General features: G+C 51.2%; 4 protein-coding genes across 19 annotated transcripts; 2 read left to right on the forward strand and 2 right to left on the reverse strand.

The window, feature by feature from the left end:
• The first annotated feature begins 60 nt into the window (after positions 1 to 60).
• LOC113438912 (myoglobin-like) lies at positions 61 to 2,517 on the forward strand. Of its 2 annotated transcripts, none has more exons than XM_026704545.2 (4): positions 61 to 400; positions 553 to 669; positions 1,747 to 1,969; positions 2,291 to 2,517. In XM_026704545.2, the coding sequence occupies exons 1-4, from the start codon at positions 360 to 362 to the stop codon at positions 2,327 to 2,329; spliced, it is 420 nt and encodes a 139-aa protein (XP_026560330.1). In that variant the 5' UTR covers positions 61 to 359; the 3' UTR covers positions 2,330 to 2,517. The 2 variants fall into 2 exon arrangements, with proteins under 2 accessions (XP_026560330.1, XP_087768800.1); XM_087912674.1 differs by having other exon boundaries at positions 162 to 400; positions 2,257 to 2,517.
• Positions 2,518 to 3,924: 1,407 nt separating this feature from the next.
• LOC113438911 (hemoglobin subunit alpha-D) lies at positions 3,925 to 5,159 on the reverse strand. The gene is made up of 3 exons (XM_026704544.2): positions 4,583 to 5,159; positions 4,263 to 4,467; positions 3,925 to 4,160 (listed from the first exon to the last, which is right to left on the reverse strand). The coding sequence occupies exons 1-3, from the start codon at positions 4,675 to 4,677 to the stop codon at positions 4,032 to 4,034; spliced, it is 429 nt and encodes a 142-aa protein (XP_026560329.1). The 5' UTR covers positions 4,678 to 5,159; the 3' UTR covers positions 3,925 to 4,031.
• A 2,525-nt stretch (positions 5,160 to 7,684) lies between these two features.
• NPRL3 (NPR3 like, GATOR1 complex subunit) lies at positions 7,685 to 21,178 on the forward strand. Of its 15 annotated transcripts, none has more exons than XM_026704528.2 (14): positions 7,691 to 8,091; positions 9,113 to 9,182; positions 10,195 to 10,233; positions 12,588 to 12,717; positions 14,098 to 14,172; positions 15,188 to 15,341; positions 15,712 to 15,793; positions 16,766 to 16,903; positions 17,763 to 17,919; positions 18,524 to 18,630; positions 18,797 to 18,926; positions 19,040 to 19,289; positions 20,000 to 20,192; positions 20,377 to 21,178. In XM_026704528.2, exons 1-14 carry the CDS (start codon positions 7,974 to 7,976, stop codon positions 20,540 to 20,542), a joined length of 1,809 nt encoding a protein of 602 aa, XP_026560313.1. In that variant the 5' UTR covers positions 7,691 to 7,973; the 3' UTR covers positions 20,543 to 21,178. The 15 variants fall into 15 exon arrangements, 14 of the variants coding, with proteins under 14 accessions (XP_026560314.1, XP_026560313.1, XP_026560319.1 ...); XM_026704534.2 differs by having other exon boundaries at positions 7,792 to 8,009; XR_015739550.1 differs by having other exon boundaries at positions 7,870 to 8,091; positions 19,009 to 19,289.
• Positions 21,125 to 22,963, reverse strand: MPG (N-methylpurine DNA glycosylase). Its single transcript, XM_087912673.1, has 4 exons — positions 22,938 to 22,963; positions 22,194 to 22,347; positions 21,782 to 21,986; positions 21,125 to 21,597 (listed from the first exon to the last, which is right to left on the reverse strand). The coding sequence occupies exons 1-4, from the start codon at positions 22,946 to 22,948 to the stop codon at positions 21,203 to 21,205; spliced, it is 765 nt and encodes a 254-aa protein (XP_087768799.1). The 5' UTR covers positions 22,949 to 22,963; the 3' UTR covers positions 21,125 to 21,202.
• Between the last annotated feature and the right edge of the window lie 2,176 nt (positions 22,964 to 25,139).

Consider the following 25,139-nt stretch of genomic DNA (forward strand, 5'->3'; position numbering starts at 1 on the left):
TTGGGCACGCGCTGCGGGCGGCGCTTGACCGGGAAGGAGGCAGGGGCGGGCACCACCCTCAGGCGCCCGGGGGGAGCGGTGGCCGGAGCGCGGGGCCGGAGAGCGCGGCTTCTTCGGCCGGCGGCCAGCTGGCGGGGGGAGAGGCCGCCTCTGCGCCGGCCAAATTCATTGCCGGCCTTTGTCTTCGGCCTCGCGTGGCTCGCAGCTCCGCGTGATTCTGGGCGGCGCTGAATTTCTCCGGGCCAGCGGCCCCCTCCCCCCGAACTGCCCAGGAATGCGGCCGCCGGAAGATTCCGCGAACTCGTACACCGCCCGCCCGGCCCACTCCCGATCCTAACGGGCGCTCCCTTGTGCTAGCCATGGCCATCTTTGGGGGTCCCAGCGGGAAACTGGAGGTGGGGTGAGTGGCCCGCTGCCCCAAATTGGTCTCTGGTGCTTCTGCCAGCTGCCTGGCAGGTGGAGGGGGGAATCCCTGAAGTGGCTAGCAGTGGGACCAGGGTCGGAATGTCTTTTGGGAAATGTGCCCCTAAGCTCATCTTCTTTTCCTCCCAGACCACCCACTTCAGATCCACTGAATGGTCTGACAGAAGTGGACCAGCAACTTATCCGAGATATTTGGGCAAAGGTGTTTGACAATGCTGAAGAGAATGGCAGGATTGTTATAATCAGGTACTGGTGGTAGAAAACTGGGTCCCCTTTTGTGGGAGACACCCACTTGGAAGCTCTGTCTGGGGCTCAGGGAAAGTCTACCAAGTGACCCAGCCTTCTGGGCAGCCCAGTAGTGGGACTGGGCCTCTTCCCAGATTCATGGCATTGTCTTCCAACTGCTGGTGAAGAAGTGACATGATTTCTCCTGCTACCAAAAAGACAGCTGGACTTATATACCACTTTATAGCCCTGTCTAAGTGGTTTACAGAGTCAGCATATTGTCCCCAACAATCTGGGTCATCATTGGAAGACTGAGTCAACCTTGAGCCTGGTGGGATTCGATCTGCCAAATTACAGGCAGCTGGCTGTCAGCAGAAGCAGTCTGCAGTACTGCACTCTAATCACTGCGCCACTGAGCTCCATTGGAGACCATAAACACAGCCTCCCCGAGTGACTTACTGCACAAATCAGATGTTTATTGTTGATTCTTTTATTTTTTATTTTTCTTATATGTATCCATGTATTCATAACTATGTTTTTACTTATACCTATTATCTTGTAAGCAATTAACAAACCAAATAAATAAATAAACGGGGCGGGTGGGCAGGAGGGTGGGTGGGTTGATACTCTTTTATGTCCTGGGGTTAAGGTCTTCAATCAGGCCTGAACCAGAGCACCAGCAGGGGAGTCTGCAGCCATGTAACAGTCTGGTCATTGCCTCTTCTCAGCCTTTTGAGCACTCTAGTCCTGACCAAGACCTGCATTAGGCCAGTGAGCCACAGATGCCGGCGTCTGGATTCTTTTGGTTGACAGGGGTAAGAAACCTTGCTTGGTCATCCTGGGGAAATAACAACATTGATTCTCACTGGCTCAAGGTTGACTCAGTCTTCCATCCTTCGGAGGTTGGTAAAATGCAGACCCAGATTGTTGGGGCCAATGTGCCGACTCTGTAAACCGCTAGTAGTGCTAGTAAAGCACTATGAAGCAGTAAGTGTAAGTGCTATTGCTATATAATGCAGAACTGCTCAGTCCAGAAGCACAGCATAGGGAGAGAGAACAGCTGAGTAAAATTTGCCTGCCTCTTTTCCTTCTGCTCAGGTTCTTCACAGAATACCCAGAGAGTAAGCAGTATTTCAAGAACATTCCAACTGAAGGGGACCTGATGATGATCCCGGAGGTGGGCTTCCATGGCCGGAGGATCATGGTGACCCTGAACCAGCTGATTGAAAGCATGAATCACTGGAAGCAAGCCTGCAAGCTCATTGGGCGGCTGGTGGAAAGCCACAAGAACATACACCAGGTCCCACTAGGCATGTTCCAGGTACACAAGAAGGGAAACCCATAGTCTGCCAAGGGGCAGCTGAGGTAACTGCATGGTGGCCACCCCTTCCACAGAGGGGAGATTTTTGGCCAATAATTGCCTGCCTGCCTGCGGTGTCCATGATCTGGACCCCCGTGGACCACGAGAGCTTCTGCGACTGGTGGGGGTGCCCTTGTTTGCATGGTAGCTCCCTTTTGGAGGCTGCCAGGGTGAGTGATCTTGAACGTGGGTGGGAGTCCCCTAGCACTTGTCTCAGGCTGTCCTCTCATAGTTCTGCCTTTACCTAGTTCCTGTTTCAGGCCATTCTCTCTGTCTTCCAAGATCTCCTCAAAGAACAGTTTACTGATGATGCCCAGTTAGCCTGGGAGAAGTTCTTCCTGATTCTTCGAGAGGAAATTGAAGCTGCTTATGCACAAGGACAGAAGCTTTGAACAAGCCCTGACTGACATTAAGCAGTTGGGGAGTGGATCCCCACCTGATTGTGCTCATATGGGAGGAAACAAAGTGAAAAAATACATGAATTAAAATATAAATAGAATGAAATGAAATGAATCCTTGAAAAAAGTGCTTGTTCTTTCTCCATGTTGTACTTTTTTCTTCCAAATTCTCCAGGACACCTCAGTCCAGGAAAAGATACACATGTAGTGTGTGTGCGTGTGTGTGCGTGCACGTACATGTGCTTGCATGCACAGGAGTGGGACTAATCCCAGCAGGGTTTGTACCATGGTTACCTGAGGCATGGTTTTCTTAGCCCAGTGTGCTTAGCTTTTGTGACCCATAACTTGCCATCAAGGTGGGCTTCCATTGCCTGGGGTTGCTTGAGTGGGTTTCCTTGCTTTCCCACTGAGAGAAGGAGCTCCTCCTCCCTCCACAGCCCCAAGAGAGTTGCCAGGCAAATAAAGCCATCTCTGGAATCGTCCCATGAAGGTTGGATTTTAGAGGAAGAAGGCCAGCTTAGGGCATGTGGGATGGTGACTGTAGACTGAAATGAGGGAGAACCCCCTTTCCCTCCAGGTCGACCTTGCCAGAAGGAAACCCTGGCCATTGGTTCACAGTGACCCTGGTGCACCACTTGCAACCCGTGGCCGGGCCTTCCCTGTTGCTCAGATGGCAGGCTCTACCATGTCCACTGTTCCTCCTTCAGCCAAGGGCTGGGCTTAGCTCATCTGTGGCTGAGGGCCCTGAGCTGGACAATAAGTCTTCCTGCCTAGTGGTGTGTGTCTCACTGGCAGGAACAGCAGTGTGGAGGAGAGCCACTTTTGCTGTGACTCTGGAAGGCGCCCCAGGATTGGGAGGTGTTGGGAAAGGAATCTTTACTCCGAATGTATTCCTGGCAATGGCCGCTTGCCTCTCCATGGTCTTCCCTGCTCCCAGTCTTGTATTTCCCAAGTGCCCAAAAGTGTGCTGCTGAAATTAGGTGTGTGTGTGTGTGGGGAAATTATTGTGTGATCTAGCCCAAATAGCGAAGTAAGTTTGCCAACTCTGCTTCTAGTTCTCCTCCACTTCTGGTCTTCCTGCCACAGCAAACACCCTGGTTTCCTTATTCCTTAGGTTGCTCTGGGATAGGATTTCTGGGAGGGGAGACAAGCCTGATTCCACCCAGAGGCAAATTGTTCTTAGCTATAAATGACAGGGTTCTCCATTATAGGTGAAGGTGCCCTTTTCCTTTATTATATGCAAGCAGTTTGGTACAGTGTTAAGGCACCAGGTTAGAAACCAGGAGTAATGAAGTCCATGGTATGGATAACCATGGACCAGTCACTCCTCTCAGGCATCTGAAGAAGGCAGAGGCAAACCACTTCCCAATTCTTGCCAAGAAAACTGCAAGGACTAACCCAGACAGCCACCAGGGATCAACACTAGCTCAAAGGCAGGCACACTCTCAGAGTCCCTTCCCAATAGCCATACGGTCCTGCTCTTCCCTCCAGCCCCCAAAGCTAGTGCAACAGGCAGGCAGCGGTTCAAAGACAACTTTATTGGTCAGTGGCCCAGGTGAGGCACCCCCAAAGGCAGGCAGCTCAGAGGAAGGCAAAGGAAGGCACCTGGTTGTGGCCCCTGGAGCTCATCTGTATTTTTCACACAGCACGTCAGACACCTGTTCGAAGAGCTTGTCCCAGGCCAGGCAGACTAAGGCACTGTACTCAGTACGCAGGTGAGTGGCCAGAGACACCTGGAAGCATTTGGACAGCAGCTGCAGGAAGAAGGAGGGGGAGGAGGAGGAAAGCAGGAGTTAGCTGGGTGGGTGGGACAGGCGCTGCTCTTCCCACCCTGCAGTCACTTTGCCCCGACTTGCCTTGAAGTTGACCGGGTCCACGCGGAGGTTATAGGCATGCAGGTCGCTAAGCTGGGAGAGGGTGCCGCGGATGTCATCGAGGTGTTTCAGGGCGCTGTCCAGCGCCTTGCCCACTTTCTCTCCCTGGTGGATGATGTCCTTCGAGCCGGGAGTCAAGTTATAGTGAGGGAAGTAGGTCTTGCTCTGCGGGAAGACTATGAACAACCTGCGGCAGGGAAAAGGAAGAGGAAGGAGTCCGTTAGGGGACCCTGGTGGCAGGGAAATGGAGGGCAGCGGCGCCCGTCGCGGGAAAGGAAGGCTGCCCCCGCTCGCTCGCCTACCTGTTCAGCGCATCGGCGCCAATGTCCTCGAGGCGACAGCCCAGTTTGCTAATGGAGGCTTGAAGCAGCCTGCGGTCCTCGGCGGTCAGCACCATGGTTGCGGCAGAGCAGGAGGAGATCGAGGGAGGCCTGTGGATCGCTAAGCAGAAGCAGACTGGGAGCCGGGGCGCCACCGTCGCTTTTATAGCTGCCCCCCTCCTCGGTCCGCCCCTCTTATCTTATCGCCGTCGCGGTCAGGAGCGCTGCTGCCCGCTGCGGGGCGGGACACGCTTCGCCGCGGCTTCTCAGACCAGCTCTCGAGCCGCGCTCAAGGGAATGGTGGAAGGTAGACGGGGGGCTCCTCTGGAGGACTGTCGCGCCCAGATGGTCTCCTCGACCTTTCCGTCGAGAGTCTCGACCGATTCACAGGAAAATGCCCGACCGGCGGAGAGCGCCCCGATCATGAAATTCCCAGGCGTTTGTGGGGCGACTAAAGATGGACGTGTGTGTGTGCGTGTGTGCGTGTGCGTGTGTCGCTGGACTCTGAAGACACGAGTTAGGATGGGAATAGCCAAGCCGAAGGAAAAGCGCTCCTGACCTAGAGGGAAGCCCAGAAGTTCAGTCTCAATCCTGACACAGCTGTGCATGGAAGAAAAGCCCCTGCCCACCATACTGGGTTCCCCTCAGAGACCCTAAACATTTAAAGAATGTGTGACTCCACCTGACTGGGCACTTCAGAAAATAAAAAAGAACAGTGAAACAAGGTGAACAGAATACATGCATCCAGAATATTGTTCCCCTTCACCAACCAATATTATGATTGCCCAAAGTGGTCCTGCTTCACAATCAGGTACTGTACCAAGGGGTCTAATCCATTGAGGAAGTAAATAAACAAGTAAATAAGTAAAAGTCAATATGCTAAATCTTGGCTTCTTAACAGCTATTACTTAACCACAACTGGCTGACTTTACAACCCCCTGCCAATATGCTAAATAACAGTTTGGCTTGAGTCCTGGCTTCCTATGTGCATGAAAGTAAGTTTTTTAGAGTTTACACCCTAATCTGGGTTAGGCAGTGACTTGGCCTTGGCCTTTCTTTCTCAGCCTACCTGGACAGGTAAAAAATAAAGTCTGGGTCCTCTCAAAATCTATGGAATAGGACCTGGAGAAAAAGCAGCCCACCTGTTGATGTCCTACAGCCTAAGTTGAATATTGAATGTTTTTAAGTTCTTGCTTTAGGGCATATTTTGTATTTTAGATTTTTATCCCATCTTTATTCTTTATAAATGACTTGAAGTGGCAAACATGCCTAATATTCCTCCATCCTCCTATTTTCCCAACAATCCTATGAAGTAGGTTGGGCTGAGTGCAAGCAACTGGCCTAAAATCAGTAACTGGTTTTCATGCCTAAGTCAGGTCTAGAACTCAGAATCTCCTGTCCCAAAGATGCTTTTTCAGGATGCAACTGGCCTTTGTTCTTTCTTTGAAGATATTTTGCTTCTCATCCAAGAAGTTCTTCAGCTCTGAGAATAGCTATAGACTCACAGTCTCCTGGTTTCTAGGCCATCACCTGAACTACACCAAACTGACTCTCACCGTATTTCCACTTTTTCTTCCTTCCAGAAATATAATGAAGAAAGTGCTACCAAGACATGCTGAAGAACCAGAGCTTCTCTTAGGAGAAAGGGGGAAAGGGCAAGCTGCTGCCTCATGGATGTCCTTCTCCCTGATCCATAGGAGATTATCTTTTGGGGATTGTGGTGCAAGAATCCTCCACAGGACCTTCCAGCTGTCTCCCTGAAAATAGGGAACACTGAAATTTGTCTCCCACCAGGCATGGCTGACACAAAGACCCAGCCTACAAAATTGCATTGGTTGACTGGAGCAACATTGTGGCCAGGCAAGTCAGTTGCCTGACATACAACCTCCACGCCTTGCAGGATTGCATCTTGAGAAAGGCTATCTCATTTCTCCAGACATTTAATGGGGAGTTAATTTGTCATGCCAACATTGGATTCTGCTTGAGTATTGTGTGTATGTGTGTGTGTTTGTAACAGCAGAAGACTCCCTGCAGCACCATGTGAATTGGGATGTGAAGACACTTAGGAACAAAGCAAGCAAACAAATAAAAATATGCTGGGAGTTCCCAGTCTGTTGAATAAATAAATGAAGCCAGACAATTTGGGTTCCAGACAAAATGCTGCATTCAGCCTCCTATACTTCAGAGGATGTCAAGTGTGTGGGAATATAAGTCTGGGTGACTCTGAACTTCCAAGAAACCTTTTGGTTGGGATAATTTGGACTGCCCTGCTGGTAGCCTCCTCTAACTTAGGAGCATATTTTTAAATGCAGTTAGCAAGGGCATAGAAAGAGGCCCTAGCCAAACATTATTGCTTTTAGCACAAAAAGGCAAAATCTGAAATTCTGGGCAGAAACATGGGAATACCTTTTGCTATTTTCTCATTTTACTGCTGTGCTCCCCCCACCCACCCAAACTGCTTGATTAACCATGGGGCTCCAAAACTCCCAAAACAAGTGGTAAATCAGATTTATTAATGACATTGAACTCCTCTCTGTAGTTTGTCAGTTCCCGTACTTAAAAATGTGTAAAGCAAGGTTGGATGACTTTTCACAGATGAAATGATACACTACTGGAATGACAGGTAATACGCTTGATTGGTAATATAGTCATAGATTTTTTTTTCCAGTAAAAGGGCTAGACCTTTAAGTAATTTGATCAACATTTGGGAACTGTTTACAATTAATTTTCCCAGACCTTTTATTATTTTCAATGTTACGTAGTATTTTAAAAATATGTATATATCTTTTTTCCTGTCAGTTGGGTTAAGTCAACGTTTTTGAAAAGAACCCATATTCTCCCAGCTCTTCTTTCTGGGCCGCAGGGTGGGGGGGTCTCCTTCTTGCCCTCCGTTCCGAAGGCCACGTCTCCCCCGCTTGGAGACACGATTGCGGGCGGGCGGGCGGCGGTATCTCTCCAAAGCCAGGGAGCCCCTGTGGCCTTATCGTCCGCTTGCCAAGCCGAGGCGGGGCGCCGAGCCCGCCCCAACTCCCTAGCCGAGGCGCCACCTGCTGACGGGAAGGATGCCGGCGCAGGGGCTCCCCCGTTTCTGGCGTGCTGGTGAGGTGAGCTTCCGCGGCTAGTGAGCCAGGCCCCGGCCAAGCACGGGGGGGCGGGGAATGGAAGCGGCCTGCGAGAGCTCTCGGGACGCGCCCATCATCCCCGACTTTCGCCGGTCCTAAGCGGCAAATTGAAGGCCGTCCCGCTACCGGAAGACAAACGGAAGTGACGACCGCGCAGCCGCCGCGCCCGGGTGTCAAAGGGCGATGGGCCCTCTACCCTTTCGGCTCCGGCTCTGTGGTGAGGCGGTTGCGCGGGCGAGAGCGGCAGCGGCATGGGGGACACCTCGAGCCCCGTCAGCGTGATCCTAGTGAGCTCCGGCAGCCGAGGCAACAAGCTGCTCTTCCGCTTCCCCTTCCAGCGGGGGCCCGGCAACCCGGCCGCCCTGATCGGTGAGGAACTGGCGAGCGCGCGGTGGGCGGCAGACGCCCCGCCCCGGAAGGCCTGGCCGCCCCCGTTGCTATGGTGACCCGGCGACCTCGCCCTTTCGCCGCCGGGCGGTCCCGCTGTGCTCCGGGCGCTCGGATGACCCGGCGGTTCTCCCCGGGGCCCCCTGGAGATCTCGTGTCCTGGCGTTGCCTTTTCCCGGGCAGCTGGCCCAGTTGACCTCCCACCTGTTCAGGTGTGCTGGGCGTCGCCTGCAGCTCTGCCTCCTCACCGAAGATAGGGAAGCGGCCCGGTTCACGTTTGGCCCTGGTTTCCGTTGATTTCACGGTTGAACTCAGTGCTTCATCCGTGAGAGGTTCGCCTGGGGACATCACCTGTTTAGGGCTTTCAGGATCGGAGGTTTTCCTGGCGGTCTTTCTGGGCAGGCGTAGGTAGTCCGGAGCAAAGGCCTCACCATGGTCTCGTGCCCCTGTTCGTGATCAGTCCGTGGCCAGTCAGTTCTTTTACATGCCAGTTCCGGTGACTTGCTGCGTCCATTTTTGTATATCGTGACGTATCTGTACTACCTAAGTGTTCTGGTTAAATCTGCTGGCACCATATGACACTGCTGCTAAGGAGACTGGCAGACTATTATTCCCCTGGAATATTTTCCTTACAGTGTGAGGAAAAGGGAATTTAAAAATATGTGTGGCAGTCTATCTGGAGTCAGTAACACCACGAAGAGAGTTGGGGAGGACTTCCTCATCTACCCTTTGTGCTCGTTCTGTTCCTCCAGAGTCTGATTTTTGCATGGCCTACTATTTCAGCTCAGTTTTGAAAGGGCAGTTGGTAGGCTTGATCCAAGTGACGTGCTGACTGAGACAGATTATTCAAAGCATGCCTCTGGGTTAGTTGTCTGAGGAAGATCATAGGATTCCCATAAAATATGCTGCCTCCCCATCACCATGCAAAATGTGCTGTGTGAATGGGACAGTAAATAATGTCTCCAGGCTTGAAGTCTGCCCCCCCCCCTTCCATCTTTTTTAGGGACGTCAAGGAGTAAGTATGCAGTAAACAGTATTGGTGAGAATGTAGAAGATCCGGATGGAGATTCCAGGTATGTATTTCCTTGGTTCTGTTTTGCAGATCTCCTTCTCACGGGCATGTTGTTTGGCAAAGTTGAGCTCAATTCTTTTTGTGAAGGGGTTTTTGAATGTCATGGTTTTGAGGAAAACATAAAAATATTCTATCCAACTCTTGTACTCTTTAATGATCACAATTATCCCGGTGAATGATCTTTAAGTTTTTTGCTCCTCTGGTGTTAGCAATGGGAGGAGGCAACTCTGGTAGGTCTGACAAGTGGGGAAAAAGCTCCAGGATTCCCATTTGCCAAGAGACACTGACTTTCCCTGGCTTATTATTCAGCCTCTGGAATTGAAGCTGGGGAATTTTCAAAACTGCGTGAAGCTGGACCTATCCCCCTCTTGGTTCTTAGCTAGCTGATATGAATCAAAGCATCTGGGGTATGTTTGTGATTATAACAACAGTTCCAGGGCCCACTCTGGTCCTGAACTGCCTTCTCTATTGTCCAGAATTGTTGAAGAGGTGGCCAGCTATAATTTAATGGTTTTCATGTAGTACAATGTACAGGTTTCTTCTGCTGTAGCAGAATTCAGGAATAGGGGAAAAAATGGCTGGAAGCAGCTGAATGGTTTGCACAGTAACAGCAGCCATGAAGGAAGGGCCTGCTGTGGTCCCTGGAGCCCAGTTTTCTTATTCCAGCAGCCTTGAGACATTCCTGCAAGCTCTGTCCTGCCTGCCCAGTGCTTATTCTGCTGTCTCTTTGGGGGAAGCTCATGGTACCTGCTGCACTATGAGCAGCCATTGCAAGTCTTTTTCTTCCTTCCCACTTATGCCATCCATTTACGCGGGTGGCGGTGGTGTGGTATACATTAGTTTCATTGTTTTCATTTTACTTTAGAAACGTTTACTCGTAACCATGAAAACTGGCAGGATTCCATTGTCCCATTTTATAAGTGTGCGAATAGTGTGCCTTGTGTGATTTTTGTCTGGTTGATTCTCCAGTTTTGTTTCTGAGTGGTGCTTATGGCCCCTGTTCCTATTTTCAGAGAGCCCTGTCCTCTCACTGATGAGCAGGTGGTGTCAGGGTAAGACCAAATTCATCTGTCTCCAATGGCTTTTCTTTTTTACCATCTTCCTCTTGTATTGTATTTCTAATTTCTGTCTTGGACTATGCTGTAAACAAATGGAACGATAGTGGAGTGCAGATGAGATGGATAAACTTGTAAGAAATGTAAAGGAGGAGCCAGTCTAGAAAGAGAAGTGCAGCATTGTGGCAGAGTGTGTGTTTTGCATGCAGAACGGCTTTGGGTTTCCTCTCTGGTTGCCTGTCAGTCTCGGTGGAGACAAGGCTGGATTAGGTGGACCCAGAAGCTGACTCAGTTGATTGGAGTGTATGAGGTCAAAGCTAAGACTGGTGCACCATTCTGCACTTTGCAATCAACTCATATAAGTAATGCGTCATTTTTGTCTGTGAAGGCATTTGGATGCAGCATTTAACAGCTGGTTCCTCTCTAGTTTTTAGGATGTAGAGTAATAATACTTTGAATGATAGAATATTGAGGCCACTCCACATTCGAGCTATTATGTTCTTTTCCAATCTGCTCTCCCTTAACCATTTTATATTACAGGCTTTAGAATTTCTAGTCAGTGTAACACTAGAATGAGGAGGATTGCAATAGAATAAGAATAGAATAGGAATAGGAATAGAATAGCAGAGTTGGAAGGGACTTGGAAGTCTTGTGTGCAACCCCCTGCTTAGGCAGGAAACAAAATTGTTTGTCAGGCCTCCATCCACGATGGATTTGTCCTAGTTGTGTGGTTCTGTACTGGTCTAAATCTTTTCCTAAGACTCAGCGTCACTTAAGTTGCAGCCAGAAAAAGTGGGTTAAAAGGAAAAGCTGAAGAAAATGGTCTGCACCAGAGTCAGAAGGGCAGCTAAAGCTTTTGAATCTCTTTTGCAACCCCTTTCTTTCAGAGAGAGGAGGGACTCCTGAAGGATTCATAGGAGTTCTCTTTAATTGGGGAAGTAGAAGCTGCTAAAAGGTGAGACAAGGTTGTTATTTACCCCAGAACATTTATTTGCGTAAGAAATATGTTCTTCTATTGAACACAGAGGTAGGTGGCAGCATTATTGAAACAAGGGTCTCCAAATGCTGTCAAAACCAGGACTTTTGAGCAATATCCCAGAGGCCCTTAACAAACCAATGAGCTCCACAAAATTGCCTCTGGGAAGCTGGTCTTCCAAAGAAAGGCTCACAGCTGCTTGGCTAAAATCAAATGCTTAGCCAGAGTGTAACCATCATGAGAAGATAGGGAGATGAGGATACTTATCAGGAAGGTCCACTTTTTTAAGAACCAAATTTTGGAATTTTCCATTGCTAGAAAAGAGCAAAGGGAGAGATTTCCACAGACTGAATATGAACAGTTTCAAGAATTTGATTTTTTCATTCCGTTTTTTTCCAAATACAGAACCACTGGGATTTCCATTCTGTCTTGAGGAGAACATCTTTTAGAATTATTTTTGGTCTTAATCTAAATAAGAATTCAAACTTCAGTTGCTAGGTCTCTGGTGGGAAAGATTGCAAAGCCACTATTCTGCCTCTGCTGCCGCTGCCGCCTCCTGGGAGGGCTGATAAGCTCATAACTCTCCTGGCCGCAGGCCTCATAGCAGAACGCTGCAGTCTACCACGGAGAAGCCTTTGTATGGCAACTGTCCCTGACCAGCAATGGAGTGGCGGGAGAGGGAGTTGAGACTAAAAGTCTGAATGTGAAAACATAGAAGCAAGTTCAGAGCTAGAAGATGTATTTCTGCCCAGAGGGCTGAACTTCCATCCTCACCAGTCCTTCCAGGCTCAGATAAGTTGCAGACAGCCTCGTGGTGTTGCAGGTGATGCTGGCCAGCCTGCAGGCCTCCAGCTGGGTCCTCTGGGGCACCGGCACTTTGAAAGAGGCTACATCTTTCCCCACAGAGCAGGACAACTTTAGATCATGCAGAGACAAGAGGTTACATGATAGCAGCTTATGTAGGAAACAGAGGATGGGAATAGGGGAGGAAAACATTTTTGAGGCTCTGAGCAGGTATTCCTTGACTTTATAACCCGGCTCAGGAGCAGCCTGTACTTGGGAATCTGCTTCAGCTGCTGCAACCACTCTGCTTAGCCCTGTAACAGAGGCGACCCTCTCTAACCTCTTCACTTCTGTCTGAGAGTGGCATGACTGTCTCATTGTTGGCTGTGATGCTTTCCTTTCAGTAATTCTGATGATTCTAAATATAAAATTTGGACAAATTAATGGCATTCAAATGGGTCCTAGTGTTATTTATTTAGAATGCTTGCAGAATAATATTTAATGTTGAATACAAATGGTACCTGGCTTTGGGATGTCTTTAGGTCGCCCTAAATACAGTCATACCTGTTTCTCTTATTCTTCTGCTTTGAAGGTTTTCGGATGTCATTCTGGCAACAATTCTGGCTACTAAATCAGACATGTGTGGCAAAAAGTTTGAGCTGAAGATTGATAACATTTGTTTTGTTGGGCACCCAACTCTGTTGCAGCATGCCTTTGGCCAGGTATGTCGCAGACCCAGGACACCTTTGCAACAGCTGAAACTTAGAGGCTCCTTTCATATTGCTAAATTTCTACTCTTGCCCCTTTCTCAGCTTGGAACAACCTGCAGAATCCAGTGGCTAGGGTCTCAAACCCAATTCTGCTTCCCATATTCCTCGATAAAGTTGATACTAGCAAGAGTCCATTTCAGCTCTTTTTGTGGCCAGTCTTCCCTGTGAAGATTTTCCCCTTCCGTTGTAAAATGAGATTCAATATTGGAAGTATGCGCTGTATAAAAATTTATTGATTGGGACAAGTTTTAACCGGCACCAGCTACTTGACTTTTGAATCTCCCCTGGGAATGGCAATTGTATCCTTAACCACGGCGGGCTTAACTCGATCAGTAGATTTAGCAGATGCAATTGCAAGTATTTTAATAGGTTCTCTGTGGTTTATTCTATTTGGCTAGTTCATTGTTGAATGTGCTGTGTGAATCCAGGAAATGGGGTTAACCCATTAACCAGGCATTTTGCAGAGGCCTTCCTCCCGACAGGCCACTTGGGGCTTTTTTGCTCCATCGTGTCATGTAATTCTTACAAGAGGCAGCAGTTCCTATTGCTTAGCCATGTTATTCATTTTTCCTTCAGTTTAGAAAATTTGGATTCCCCATAGGTCAATGGGGTGACTAATTTGAAATACTATTTCCCACGTTCCTGATCTAAGTTCTCAGGACTGTACCTCCGTGGAGGTTCCTCTTGCCTTGAACATATTTCTGGAGAGACAAGAGCTGCCCTGCCATTCGTTCCAGAGTTGCTGGTGGAGGTGGACACAGCACCCTGGGAGACAGCTGCCCCCACCCCCCACCCCCGTTAACCTGTGTTTATTCCTTGGAAACTGGAAAGGCGGACACATTTGGGGTGTGCTGTGTGAGTCTGTAAGCCATGTGGTGCCCTACTGATTGAGGAACGCCATGGCTGGAGAATTATTCCCCCACCTAAGCCCCCGCCCCAGTCTCTGCCTAAATAAAACCACTCTGCTGCCTCCCCAAGACAGTCCATTTCAGTGCCACACAGCTCTGTTATTTGTTTAATCCAAGGTTTGGTGTGTATTCTGCATAGCCTCCTTCAGCCATTGGACGACTTCAGCTCCTGCCCTTTGCAGAACTACTTTTTCTGAGACTTCCTGACTTTGGTCTCAACCTGGATATGCTCTAGTTTATGCCTGATTTTCTTAAAAACATGACCTGCAGGCCAGATGGCCTCACTGAGGCCAAGAGAGGGAACTCTTTCCCCAGATCTCAATATACCAAGAACAGATCTACCTTTTATGCACCACCGCATCCAACCGCCCTTCCTGGACCTACTTGCTTTTACACTTCCTAAGTGTCTTCTTTTGCTGTGCAGGTGTCAAAGACAGATCCTTCTCCCAAGAGGGAAATGCCCACCATGATTCTCTTCAACGTGGTCTTTGCTTTAAGGGTAAGACTGCCTCAGAAGTAATACTACCTAACGGTGCTGTGAGACAGCCAGCTGTAGAGCCCTCGCTTGGGGGGTCAGGTCTTCCCGGTCATTTCTTTGGCCTTTATTGGCAAAATCAGCACTCTCCCCCACCTCGGCTGGCCTGGACTTCTCTCGGGACTTATGGCTCTGCATCTCTGCGTAGCACTTCAGCTCCGGGGTGGGGCCCATCTAATAGTGGCAGCTGGACAGGCAAAGGCCCAAGGTGTTATCAACAGGGAGGCAGTTGCAGTGAAACTTGAAGTTTAGCCCCATCCTATGACTCAGCAGAAATGTGGCTCGTTTTGTAGTGCCGAGTCATAGTGTATGACTTTGGGTGGCACACGTTATCACTGCCCTGCATTCCATTTCTTTAACAGGCCTTGAACAGCTGGTTTGTCCACTTTGGCTACTAAGTGTCTGAGCCTCACTTGTTCAGCTGGGTGTGGCTGATAACAGCTGGATTCCTGCCTTCTCCCTGGTTCAGAGTGGATTAAGCAGCCTCTCTGGGCTATGCAAGATGGTCACTTGTGCGTGATGTGACGGAGAAATTCCAGGGTTGGTGCTTCATGAGGTTCTCATGTAATCTATTCTAGCCAAAGGCTCCGCAAGGCTCAGACTGAGGGTTGGAGGAAGGTCTGTTCCAGGGCAGTGAGCCTGCCCCTCTGTCCTCACATTAGGGGACAACGTGTCCTCAGTGGGAAGTAGCGGTTTGGGGTCAGGGGAAGGTCAGAAGGAGATGCTGGTGTGTATGTGTGTGAGTGACTGAGAGGTTTTGTCCAAATAAGAGTAGCTGAAGGGATGCTACCACTGGTTCACATATTTTGTGGTAGCAGCTCTTATTACCCCGATGCTTTCAATGGGAGACAGCCTTCTGCTGGATGGCCAGAGGGGAGAGAACGGCTGGGTTGGCCCCAGGTGGGTTCCTCCTCCTCCTTCCAGGTTATCTGGCTTTGCCAGGCCACCCTTGATGGACAGTTTCTACTTCTGCCTGCAGGCCACTGCGGACCCCTCCGTGATCAGCTGCCTGCATAACCTCTCCCGGCGCATCGCCATTGTGCTTCAGCATGAAGAGAGACGCTGCCAGTATCTCACCAGGGAGGCCAAACTCATTCTGGCCATTCAAGATGAAGTTTCAGCCATGTCAGAAAGTAAGCTGCAAGCGGTTTATGGTCTCATCCACTTGGGAGGCCGCTTTCCAGGACATGGCTCCTGCAGGGGACTGTTGCCAGCCTGGACCCCTGAGTTGAGAGCCAGTGTCCAAGGAAGGCTGTTTTATCCCCCCTGACTTGACCCCCTCAAAGGCCCAGGCTGGACCGGCTGCTGTTTGCTGTGCAGCCAGCAGTTGGATGACACAAAGAAGCAAGTTTCAGTCTTTGTGAGATGGACAGATATACACATTTGATTAATTAATTAGATGAATAATAAAACCCAGCGTCAGGTATGTCCCAAGAATGAATGGTTGGGAAGAGGGCAGGGGCCTGAGGCCGGGGCTCCAAAATGATTTTTTTCCCTCCACAGCAAGGGATGGCCCTCAGTCACCTTTCCCTCACATCCTTCCCAAGTGCAAGCTGGCCAGAGACCTTAAAGAAGCTTACGACAGGTAATAATATCCTTGCCACCCCCACTCCCCCATCAGCAGTTCTTACCGGCTGCTTCCTTACAGAGCCACAGGCCTTGTCATGGTGCCCGTCAGTAGGAGAGGACAGCCTCATCCCAAAATTGGGGAGCCCAGGGGGGAAACTCATTGCAAGACAATTATGGAGGTGCAGAATCCGATTCTGTAGCTGCCCCCCCCCAAAAAAAACCACAAAAACAAAAACAAAAAACACACACACAAGGTAATTGGAATGAAACCTTCAGGGTATTGGGTGTTTAGCTGGCTCCCCCTTATCTTTTATTCCCCGAGGCTTATGTGAAACACTACCCCTCAGTTTAGGATTGGGAGATTAAAGTAGATAGAGAGTAACTCCTCTCCTCATAATATCAAGCATTATCTGGCTGCTTTCCTTCATCACCATCAAAGCCATCACCATCCGGTCTAGAACCTGAAAGTCCCTTCTCGCTTCTCTGCTTGTCCATGCACTGCTCTCCTTGAGGAGGGGGAAGCCTGCATAAAGCTGGCCAGGCTCTCTCTTCCCTTGGAGCCTTTGTAAGCTCTCTGGAGGCCCCTCCATCTCATGCCCTCACCTCCCCATGATGTGGGCCTTGTGAGCCTTAGTTCTTCCTGCTTGTCGCTTTCCTTCTCTTCTGATGCCCAGCAGCAGAGCACAGGAGGCAAAGGCAAAGCTTTCCTGGGGAAGTCAGCCAGATGCCCCTCTGAGACAGCGGCTCAGCTCCACCTGGTGGGCAGCAGCCTTCCTCTGGGCTGAGCAGGGCTAGCATGACTTGACTTGCACAGCTTTTTGGTGGCCAACAAGTGGCGATACTTGCGTCTATGTAAAAGGGAATACTATATTTTAATTGAGTCAAATAAGGGGAAGGGTGGGTGGAGGGGACCTTTGAGAACATTTGGAGGCTTCTGTGCAAAAAGGCTGATCCCTGAACCTCCTGGTGCTTCTTTCTTTCCTTTCAGTCTGTGCACAACAGGGTTGGTCCAACTACAGATCAATAACTGGCTGGAAGTGAGTTTCTGCCTGCCTCATAAAATCCATGATGTGGCATCCAGTTTCATCCCCCCAGAAGCCATTGAAAGAAGCTTGAAGGCTATTCGGTGAGACAGGACTTTATTGCTAATACATTTATTATTTTATTTTGGTCTTTCTGAATGCAACTTGGTTTAGAATCTTTTCTCACCTCAGTCAGGCCTCTTGGGATGTAGATGTGGCTAAGCCTGCTTGAGAGCTGAAAATGTGTCTCTGAAATTTTTTGGCGACTGTGGGTGAGAATGTCCAGAGTTTTAAAAGATGAATAGTTGGAAGCAGGACCTGAGAATTCATGGCCTCCTCGACCCATTTTGTTCCATGATCCCATGGTTTGCAAGCCCCAAGATAAATCTTTAGAAAGCATTTTGTTCTTCGATCACCAGCTACTTAATTGTGCAGGCATCATCCTCATTCTGTGACTTATGGCGGTGCTCCAAATGTTTTCACTTCATGAATCTAACATGCTCAGTCTGAACCACAAGTCTTGTTACTTCGTCTACCAACATTTAGCTTCTCAGCTACTCATTCACCAAATTCAGACCCAGGATTTCTGCCAAACAAGATTTGATTGTATGATGTTCAACTTGTGTGGTTTAAGGGAGAGTCTCATTCTAGTTCACCTGGAAAATTGAGTTTGTTATTTATTCATTTGTATATCTATTTATTTATAAAATTTATAGGCCACCCATCTTACCCCCGAAGGTGTTGATTTTTTCATAAATCCTATGAAAATCACTTTTTTCACATTACACATTCAGCTGCTCTGTTTTTTGATGAATCGGTCACCACTTCTGCTACACAGAGGTTCTTGCACCTCTCTTGTGAAATAGAGAAATTGTACAAATTAATCGAGGAGCTTTTCCCCAGCCATTGTAGGTTATCTTAACCCCGCACCCCCATCCCGCACCTGTTTTGCCGTCTCTGCAGGCCTTACCATGCCTTATTGCTGCTTAAAGATGAGAAGTCCCTCCTCAGCGAACTGCCCCTCGATTGCTCCCCTGCCCTGGTGCGAGTGATCAAAACCGCCTCTGCGGTGAAGAACCTTCAGCAGCTGGCTCAGGATGCCGACCTGGCCTTGCTCCAGGTGAGCTCAGAGCGGACCCCAAAGCCTTTTGATACATCTGCTACATCATAAACCGCAGGTGGACCTCCTCTTCCAAAGCATAGGGTCCGAGTTGACCCCCAAACAGGCAGTGAGAATTCCCAGGGAAAGGAAAATGTTGTGAGGGCGGGAAGATCTTTTCCACTATAACAACTGAGGCATTAAAGCCCACCTGTGTATTAGGTGAAGCACATCCTTCTGCCTACTTCTAAGAGGACCAAAGCAGCCAGCCCCTGGATCAGGCCCTGTGGGATCTGTGTGGATCACCTCCCTTGCTTATTGTGCCCATAGGCTGAGCTTGACGGCAATGAATCTCTCCTCCTGCTTCCTGGCAGCTGGGATTTGGGGGCCCTCTTAAGAAATGAAAGCTGCACCCCTGGTCTCAACCCACAGCAGGGGAACGGGAGCTTTCTCCTCTCGCTGCCAGGCTGTGTTTTCTTAATGTGATCTGCCTAAGCAGAAGAGAGAGTAACTCTTCTCCTTTCTCCTTGGAGCGGGAGCTCATTGCCACATTGATCCAGCCCAGCCTGTCCTACCTGTAGGTGCTGCTGAATTGCCCCAACAGGTGCTTTCTCTTTTGTGGCAGGTGTTTCAGCTGGCTGCACATCTTGTCTACTGGGGCAAGGCCCTCATGGTCTATCCCCTGTGTGAGAACAACGTCTACATGCTGTCCCCCAACGCCAGTGTCTGCCTGTGAGTTGCTCAGCTGGTTCTTTCTGCTGAAGGGATGGCTTTGTGTGTCGGCTCCTGTCTCCTAGGCTTCACAGGTGCTGATGAGGTTGACTCGCGGCACCCAGAGGCCAGGCAGGAGCAAGGGAGGAGGGCAGCCCACTCAAACCCTTTCCCTTCTCTTCTGCAGTTACTCCCCTCTGGCAGAAGAGTTCTCCTCCCAGTTTCCAGGCCACGACCTGCCCGCAGTTCTGTCCAAGTTCTCCTGGCCAGTTTCTCTGTCTGAGCTCAAGGACCCTCTTGCTCCAGTGATTCAGGAGGCAAGTTCTAGCTCCTCAACCTCCCCTGCCCAACGCCTCAACCCACAGGGTGGTCGAGGTGCTTTAACGGCCAAGATCTTAGGCCGCTCTGACGGCCTCTCCTTCTCTCCCAGACACATCTCATTCGGATGGTGGCCTGGATGCTCCAGCATCGGCTTCTCATTCAGCTGCACAGCTACGCCTGCCTGATGGTTCCCCCAAAGGAAGAGGAGGAGGAGGAGGAGGAGGAGGAGGAAGAGGAGGAGGAGGAGGAGGAGGAGGAGGAAGAGGGTTTTCGCACCAGAGTAGAAGAGCTGCCCTTTCCTGCCCGAGTTGGGGGCCGAAGCCTCAGCACTCCCAGTGCGCTCAGTTTTGGTTCTCCCAGTAAGTGGCAGCCCTCTTTTGCCCAGAGCTCAGCCCAGCCAGGGGAACCGTGCTTGACTCCCGGGTTTCAGGTCCTCTACAGAGAGGAAGGGGAAGATGGGTAAGATAAACGGATGGATGAAAGAGAGAGGAGAGACCACGGCACTGAACTTTCCCCACAACAACCCTGTGGAGGTTGCACTGAGAGAGTGGCCCAAAATCACCCAGACCTGTTTCATGCCTAATGGATGTCTAGTGTCCAATATTCAAGTCCGTTCATATCATGATACTGTTCTGCTTATTTCTAAAGGGCAGCATGATAGAATTGTGTGGGGGGGAGGGAGGGAGGGGGGAGGATTGGAATATTTTTTTCAGGCTCTGAAGAGCCATGGTGGCATAGTGGTTAGAATGCAGCATCGCAGGCTGACTCTGCTGATTGCCAGGAGTTTGACCCTTCCTGGTAAAATGAGGTCCCAGATTGTTGGGGTCAATAGGGTGACTCTGTAAACCACTTAGAGGGGGCTGTAAAGCACTACAAAGGGGTATATAAGTCTAAGGGCCATTGCTCGTGGAGGAAGACTTTGTCAACAATTTTTTGAAAGCCGTCTTGCCCTTCAGCCCCACTGTTGCGTCTGTCTAGGAACAGCAGGAAAGGAAAAGGTGGCGGCTGTCATCATGGGGCCCCGCCTCCTCTCGTCCCTCACAGGGCCTTCCTCCTTGTTTGTTCACAGCTAGCAGTGATGACATGACCCTGACAAGCCCCAGCATGGACAACTCCAGTGCGGAGCTGTTGCCTGGGGGCGAGTCTCCCGTGAACAAACGCATGACGGAGAACCTCCTGACCAGCCTCTCAGAGCACGAGCGGGAAGCCATTCTCAGTGTCCCCGCAGCTCACAATCCAGACGATCTGCGCATGTTTGCCAGGTAGCTGTGGAGCGAAGGTCCTGCTCTTTTGGGCCACCGGCCTAGACTGTACAGTCTTCACAAGGGAGGAAGCCTGGGTGGGGACTTGGGGAGCAAGCATCTCAGGCTTTGGGCTGTGAGGAGTGGGCAGCCATTTGCTGTGGCTGCAGGGCAGAAACATACCTCTTCCTCCCCCCCCCCCCAGGCTGCTGCACTATTTCCGTGGACGGCATCACCTGGAGGAGATCATGTACAATGAAAACATGCGGCGCTCCCATCTGCTCATGCTCTTTGACAAGTTCCGTAGTGTGCTGGTGGTGACGAACCACGAGGATCCCGTCATCTCTGTCTTTCAGTCCCTCCATAAGTGAGGAGAGGAGGCTTTCTTGAGGCCAGGAAGGAGCCCAGTCGAGGCTAGATGCTGCTCCCGGATCCGAGGAAGCCCCTCCTGCTGGACATCACAGGAGCGCTCTTCCAGGGGTTGCAGTCCAGCAGTTTTGTGCTCTGTCCCCTTCTTTGGAGGGAAGGAGGACTCGGCAGAGCAGCCGTGAGGGCTTCCCACCCCAAACTGTGGAGCAGGGAAGCAAGCTGGTGACTTTGACTTTGAAAAGCAGGAAGAGTATGGGGATCCAGGGATAAGCCCCTTTGGTGAAAGAGTGCCCCATGACTTCCCTTCTGCCGCAGGCTGAATGCTCACATGAAGCAGTGGGTTCATAGCCCAGCCATCCTGCCTCCGACAACAACTCCCAAGCATCGATCGGCATGCCTGCCTGCTCAAGTCCTACTGTTCTGGCACTGCCAGCTCAAATCAATTGCCCTGGGATTGTCCCGGGGCGAGGCGGGGACACTTCAGAATCAAGAGGAAGGGGTTATTCTAGCAAAGTGGGCCTGGGGCCGTGCACTTTCTTGCTGAATGTGATACATTGTGCATTTGGCTCCATTGACCCCAGTCATTGGAAGAGAACAAAACATGTTTATTTACATAAATAAATCTATTGGCATCAGTATTCATGCCCGCTTCAGGTTGCAAGCTAAACACATTTCTCTCTGAGGGCGCCAGGTGCCAGCTTCCCCTCAGCATTTTTGTCAGTGACGCTCACACACTTGTTGCCATGGAGGTAGAAGCGCAAAGGCTTCTGGGCCCACTCCCCACTGATGCCAACGCGGGGGGCGCAGATGGGGACTTGGTCTCTGGAGGCTTCCAGGCCAGGCTCCAGCCATACGGAAGAGTTGCAGCCCAGGTCCTGCTGGTCAAACCTCCGATCAATGGCCAGGGCCTGGCAGAGTTTGGAGGGCCCATTGCACAGCATCCAGTCCTTGAGAGGGCGTGCAGGAGCTTTCTGCTGCCGGGCCAGGCGCAGCTCTCGCATGGCCTCCAGCCCCTGCAGGGGCTCCAGGGAGCGCAGGAGGACTGCAGCACCTTCACCTGTGCAGGAGGTGGGCAGAACTGCTCTGAGTGGTTCAAAGGCACCGCAGACTGGAGGGTGGGGGGTGGCTCAAAGGGCAGAAATCCCCCCCCCCCAATGAGAAGCCTCCAGGGAAGCTGGGCATCCCTGGGATTCACCCTGATCCAAAAGTGGGAAGGGGGGCGGGCCTGGAGGCCTACTTACCTTGGCTGGAGACATTCATGCAGAAGTAGATCCCGTAGATCTGGTACACGTACAGCGTGCCTGGTCGCATGAACATGGCTGTGTTCCTTGCGGTTCGTCGACCCCCCCTGGAGTGCGAAGCGGTGTCCTCCCCTCCCAAATAGGCTTCTGTTTCAACGATCCGTCCCCGCAGCTCCCGCCCGTCGGCCAGTTTCCGAACCAGAATCTGAAACAAGGCGAGACTGCCGGGAGTCAACGGGCTCTCGGGCCCCCGTGCGCCGCCCCGACTGCCGGGGCTGCGAGGGCCCGCATGACACGGGAGAGCGACTGGGACGTCCCGCTTCCTGCAGAGGAGCTGACCAGGGAGGCCGGGCCGTCTAAGGCCGGCCTTGCAACTGCCCTTCGTTCCTCTACCCCCGCCCGACGAGCTCACCTGTCCGAGCAGGGCCTTGGCCAGACGGATGCAGGGCTGGTCGAAGTAGGCGGCGCCCAGGCGGTCAGGCGAGCCGCTGCCGGGTTTCCGCGCCGCCTCGCCAGGAAGCTGCCTCGGCGCGTCGGGCATGGCGGCTGGCTGGGAGGCGCCCGGCCTGCAAAAAGGGGAAGCCTAGCTCAGCGGCGAGGCGGAGCGCCACAAAACCCCCGGGAGCTCCTCCGCCCTCCCGTAGCCGAGCAAGCCACTCTCGGCTCGGCCTTCGCCCGGCAACAGTCCCGGCTCCGGCCTCTTGCGGTCCCCGGGCGAGGGCCCTGCGCTCTTCCCAGGAAGATCCTCGCGCAAACCGGGGCTGGACCCGCGGCTGGCTGAGCATAGAGTGAGGCAGCCGGGGAACGGCGGAAGGATTTCCCCGGAGTGCGGCATCCAGAGGCACCCCGTCCCGCCACTTCCTTGGATGCGTCCGGAGACTTTTTCGAAAGAGCGGAGGGAAGCCCGAGGAGGGCGGGGCCGCCCGATCTCTGCCTAAACCTATACAAGGAAGGATCAACGTCCGTGGAGTTTCTTGGCCTCCTGGTCACGAAGGCCCTTTACTCGACAAGAGCCTTCCGTAAAAGGCTAAGAGCTGGAGGGGCTCTTGCCCCACTTCCATCAAAAGCAGCCATCCTAGCAGTTAGCTAAAAAGCCGGAGTCACCCGGTCTTCTGAACCAACATGGGGTCCAAATACCCACACTCCCACAACCCACCTCAGCCTCATCTGTCCGGAGAATCCAGTTGCAGCTACTGTACCCTAGATAAGCAGGCTGGGTCAGCTCAGAAAATGGACACAGCAGTGAGGAAGGTGCTGGTTCAGGCTGGACAGATGTTATGGCCCCTTTCTCCTTCTTTGGACAGATGGCCCCTTTCTCCTTCTTTGGCAAACAGTTGCTTCCAGCAGCTGGATGAGGATGCTCTCTGGGCAGTGCGATGTTGTCCTGAGTGGAATCTTCCTACTTCCCACCTGGAACCACAGCTTTATCTGCCAACTTCAAATAACTGCCCACCCAAGGCAAAATCGCCCCAGCAGCTGCCAGGACAAGCCCACCCCACTTAGTCAAGCGTCCCCTCACTTTCTATGGCAGTGCAGCAGTGCAGCAGCTGCTCTGGGTTTGACCTTAGGACAGCTTTGCTAGGAGCAGGCATGCTTGGGCTGCACCAAGCAGCTCTTCTGGGGCCTCTTGCTTCCCTCACTCCCCCCCCCCACCACACACCCAGCCTGTTCATTTACAGTGGTCATCTGTGCAAATTGGATGGCGGGAGGGTACAAAACCTGTTTTTTTTCTTCCAGGCTGCTGTAAAGGAAGAAGGGAACCCAGCCACCCAATGTCTCGGAAATAGCTGAAGTAAACTTGGAAAGGCAGCAGCATCTGAGAGCCTGCCTGCCTGCCTGCTTTCAAAGCGGTGAAAAGTAGCAGCTGTTGCTGAGGCTGACAGTTAAGTTGGAAGACATGGAAGGGGGCTAAATATAACTCCCGTTAGATCCTAGCCATATTTGAACATCTGGGGGTGGGGAACTCTTCCTACCCAGGTTAAGCTACTCCATGGTCCAAAAACTGCGCTCTGTCCCCGGACTTTCTTATCATCCTTGGACAACGAGCCTCAGCTTGATGCCTTCTGTTTTCTTAATCCAGAAGGCGGCACAGTGGCTACGATTTGTACATCGGATGAATTGAATCGCAGCATTTAACATGACAGTTGCAGGAATGTTTCCCTTTGCAGACCCAAGCACTGCGCCCACTCAGTATTAAGGATGTTCGCTTTTAGCCAGCAGCAGCTGCAGAGGAAGTAGTAGCCCAAAAGCCTGACGGGCTGGGCTTGCTGCACAGATGGGCCCATCCCTGAAGCAGCGTGGGACAGACCTGCTCCACAAGGCTCAACCTCTGCCATTGGTGCAAGAAACTGCCTGATGTTATTGATATTGTCTAAAAATGACCCTATGTCTTCTGCCAGGGAACCCGCCAGGTTCCATGTCTCCTGCTGCAGGAAATAGTACAAGATGCCATCTCATGGCTAGCCTTGCTGGCTGCCAAGGAATTCCCAGCAGGCACTGGTCCCTTCAGCCCTGCTATTCTCAAAGGGGGAGTGGGGGAAGGAAGGGGGCCGATGTGGTTTTACTGTGGATAGTTACCCATTGCTGCTTCTGTCTCTAGAAGCATTCTGGAACTATTGGGAGATATTCAGGCATTTACAATTTACGGCCAGGCTGGAGTTACAAAATGAATTGATCAAATATCAACCAATAGTAAGAAGTAGAGGCAAACCTTAAGCATGCAAATAACAGGATGGATTGTCAGAAACCTTTAAAATGAAAACATATCACATGTGGCCTAATTGCAATTGCCACCTGTAGCTGGTGCAAAGCACACATTGTATATCCAAGGCAGAAGTGGTGCTCAAAGGCCGCTGATGCAGAACAGTGTGGCTCAGATTACTTGTCTTGAAGAAGGGAACCTGGACAGTTCTTTTCACTAGCAGGAAATCTCCTGCAGGAACTACAGGAATCCTGATTGCATTTCACCACACTCAAGAAGAGCCGTGGCCTTGTGCTGTGGTGCCGGGGGAGAGGCTGCACCTGAGTTTATAGCTCCTTGGAGGTTGAAGGCTCAGCCCTGCCTGCCTTCCAAGGGGCAGTGACCAAGGATGCTGCTAGGAAGCCAGCGAAAGGTGAGGCATCTTGGGTGGTGTAGCTAATCCAGCAAGAAGAAAGCAGGACTTCATTTGGTTTTTCAGTTCTAGACTTCACAGGATGCCAAACTGCAGGAAACTCTTATTCTTAGGAGTGTCCTAAGTTGGCCATTTCTCAATATGAGGGGGGTGCAGAAGGGGGTGCTATGGGTTCCTTGGGTGCTCAGCTACCCCTGGGCCTGAGGGCTGGCAGCCTTCTTCCTCTCCAAGGCCACGAGGTGCCT

Source organism: Pseudonaja textilis, chromosome 14 (assembly GCF_049901715.1).
Source record: "Pseudonaja textilis isolate UNSWEBS1 chromosome 14, rPseTex1.2, whole genome shotgun sequence".
Lineage (NCBI taxonomy): Eukaryota > Metazoa > Chordata > Lepidosauria > Squamata > Elapidae > Pseudonaja > Pseudonaja textilis.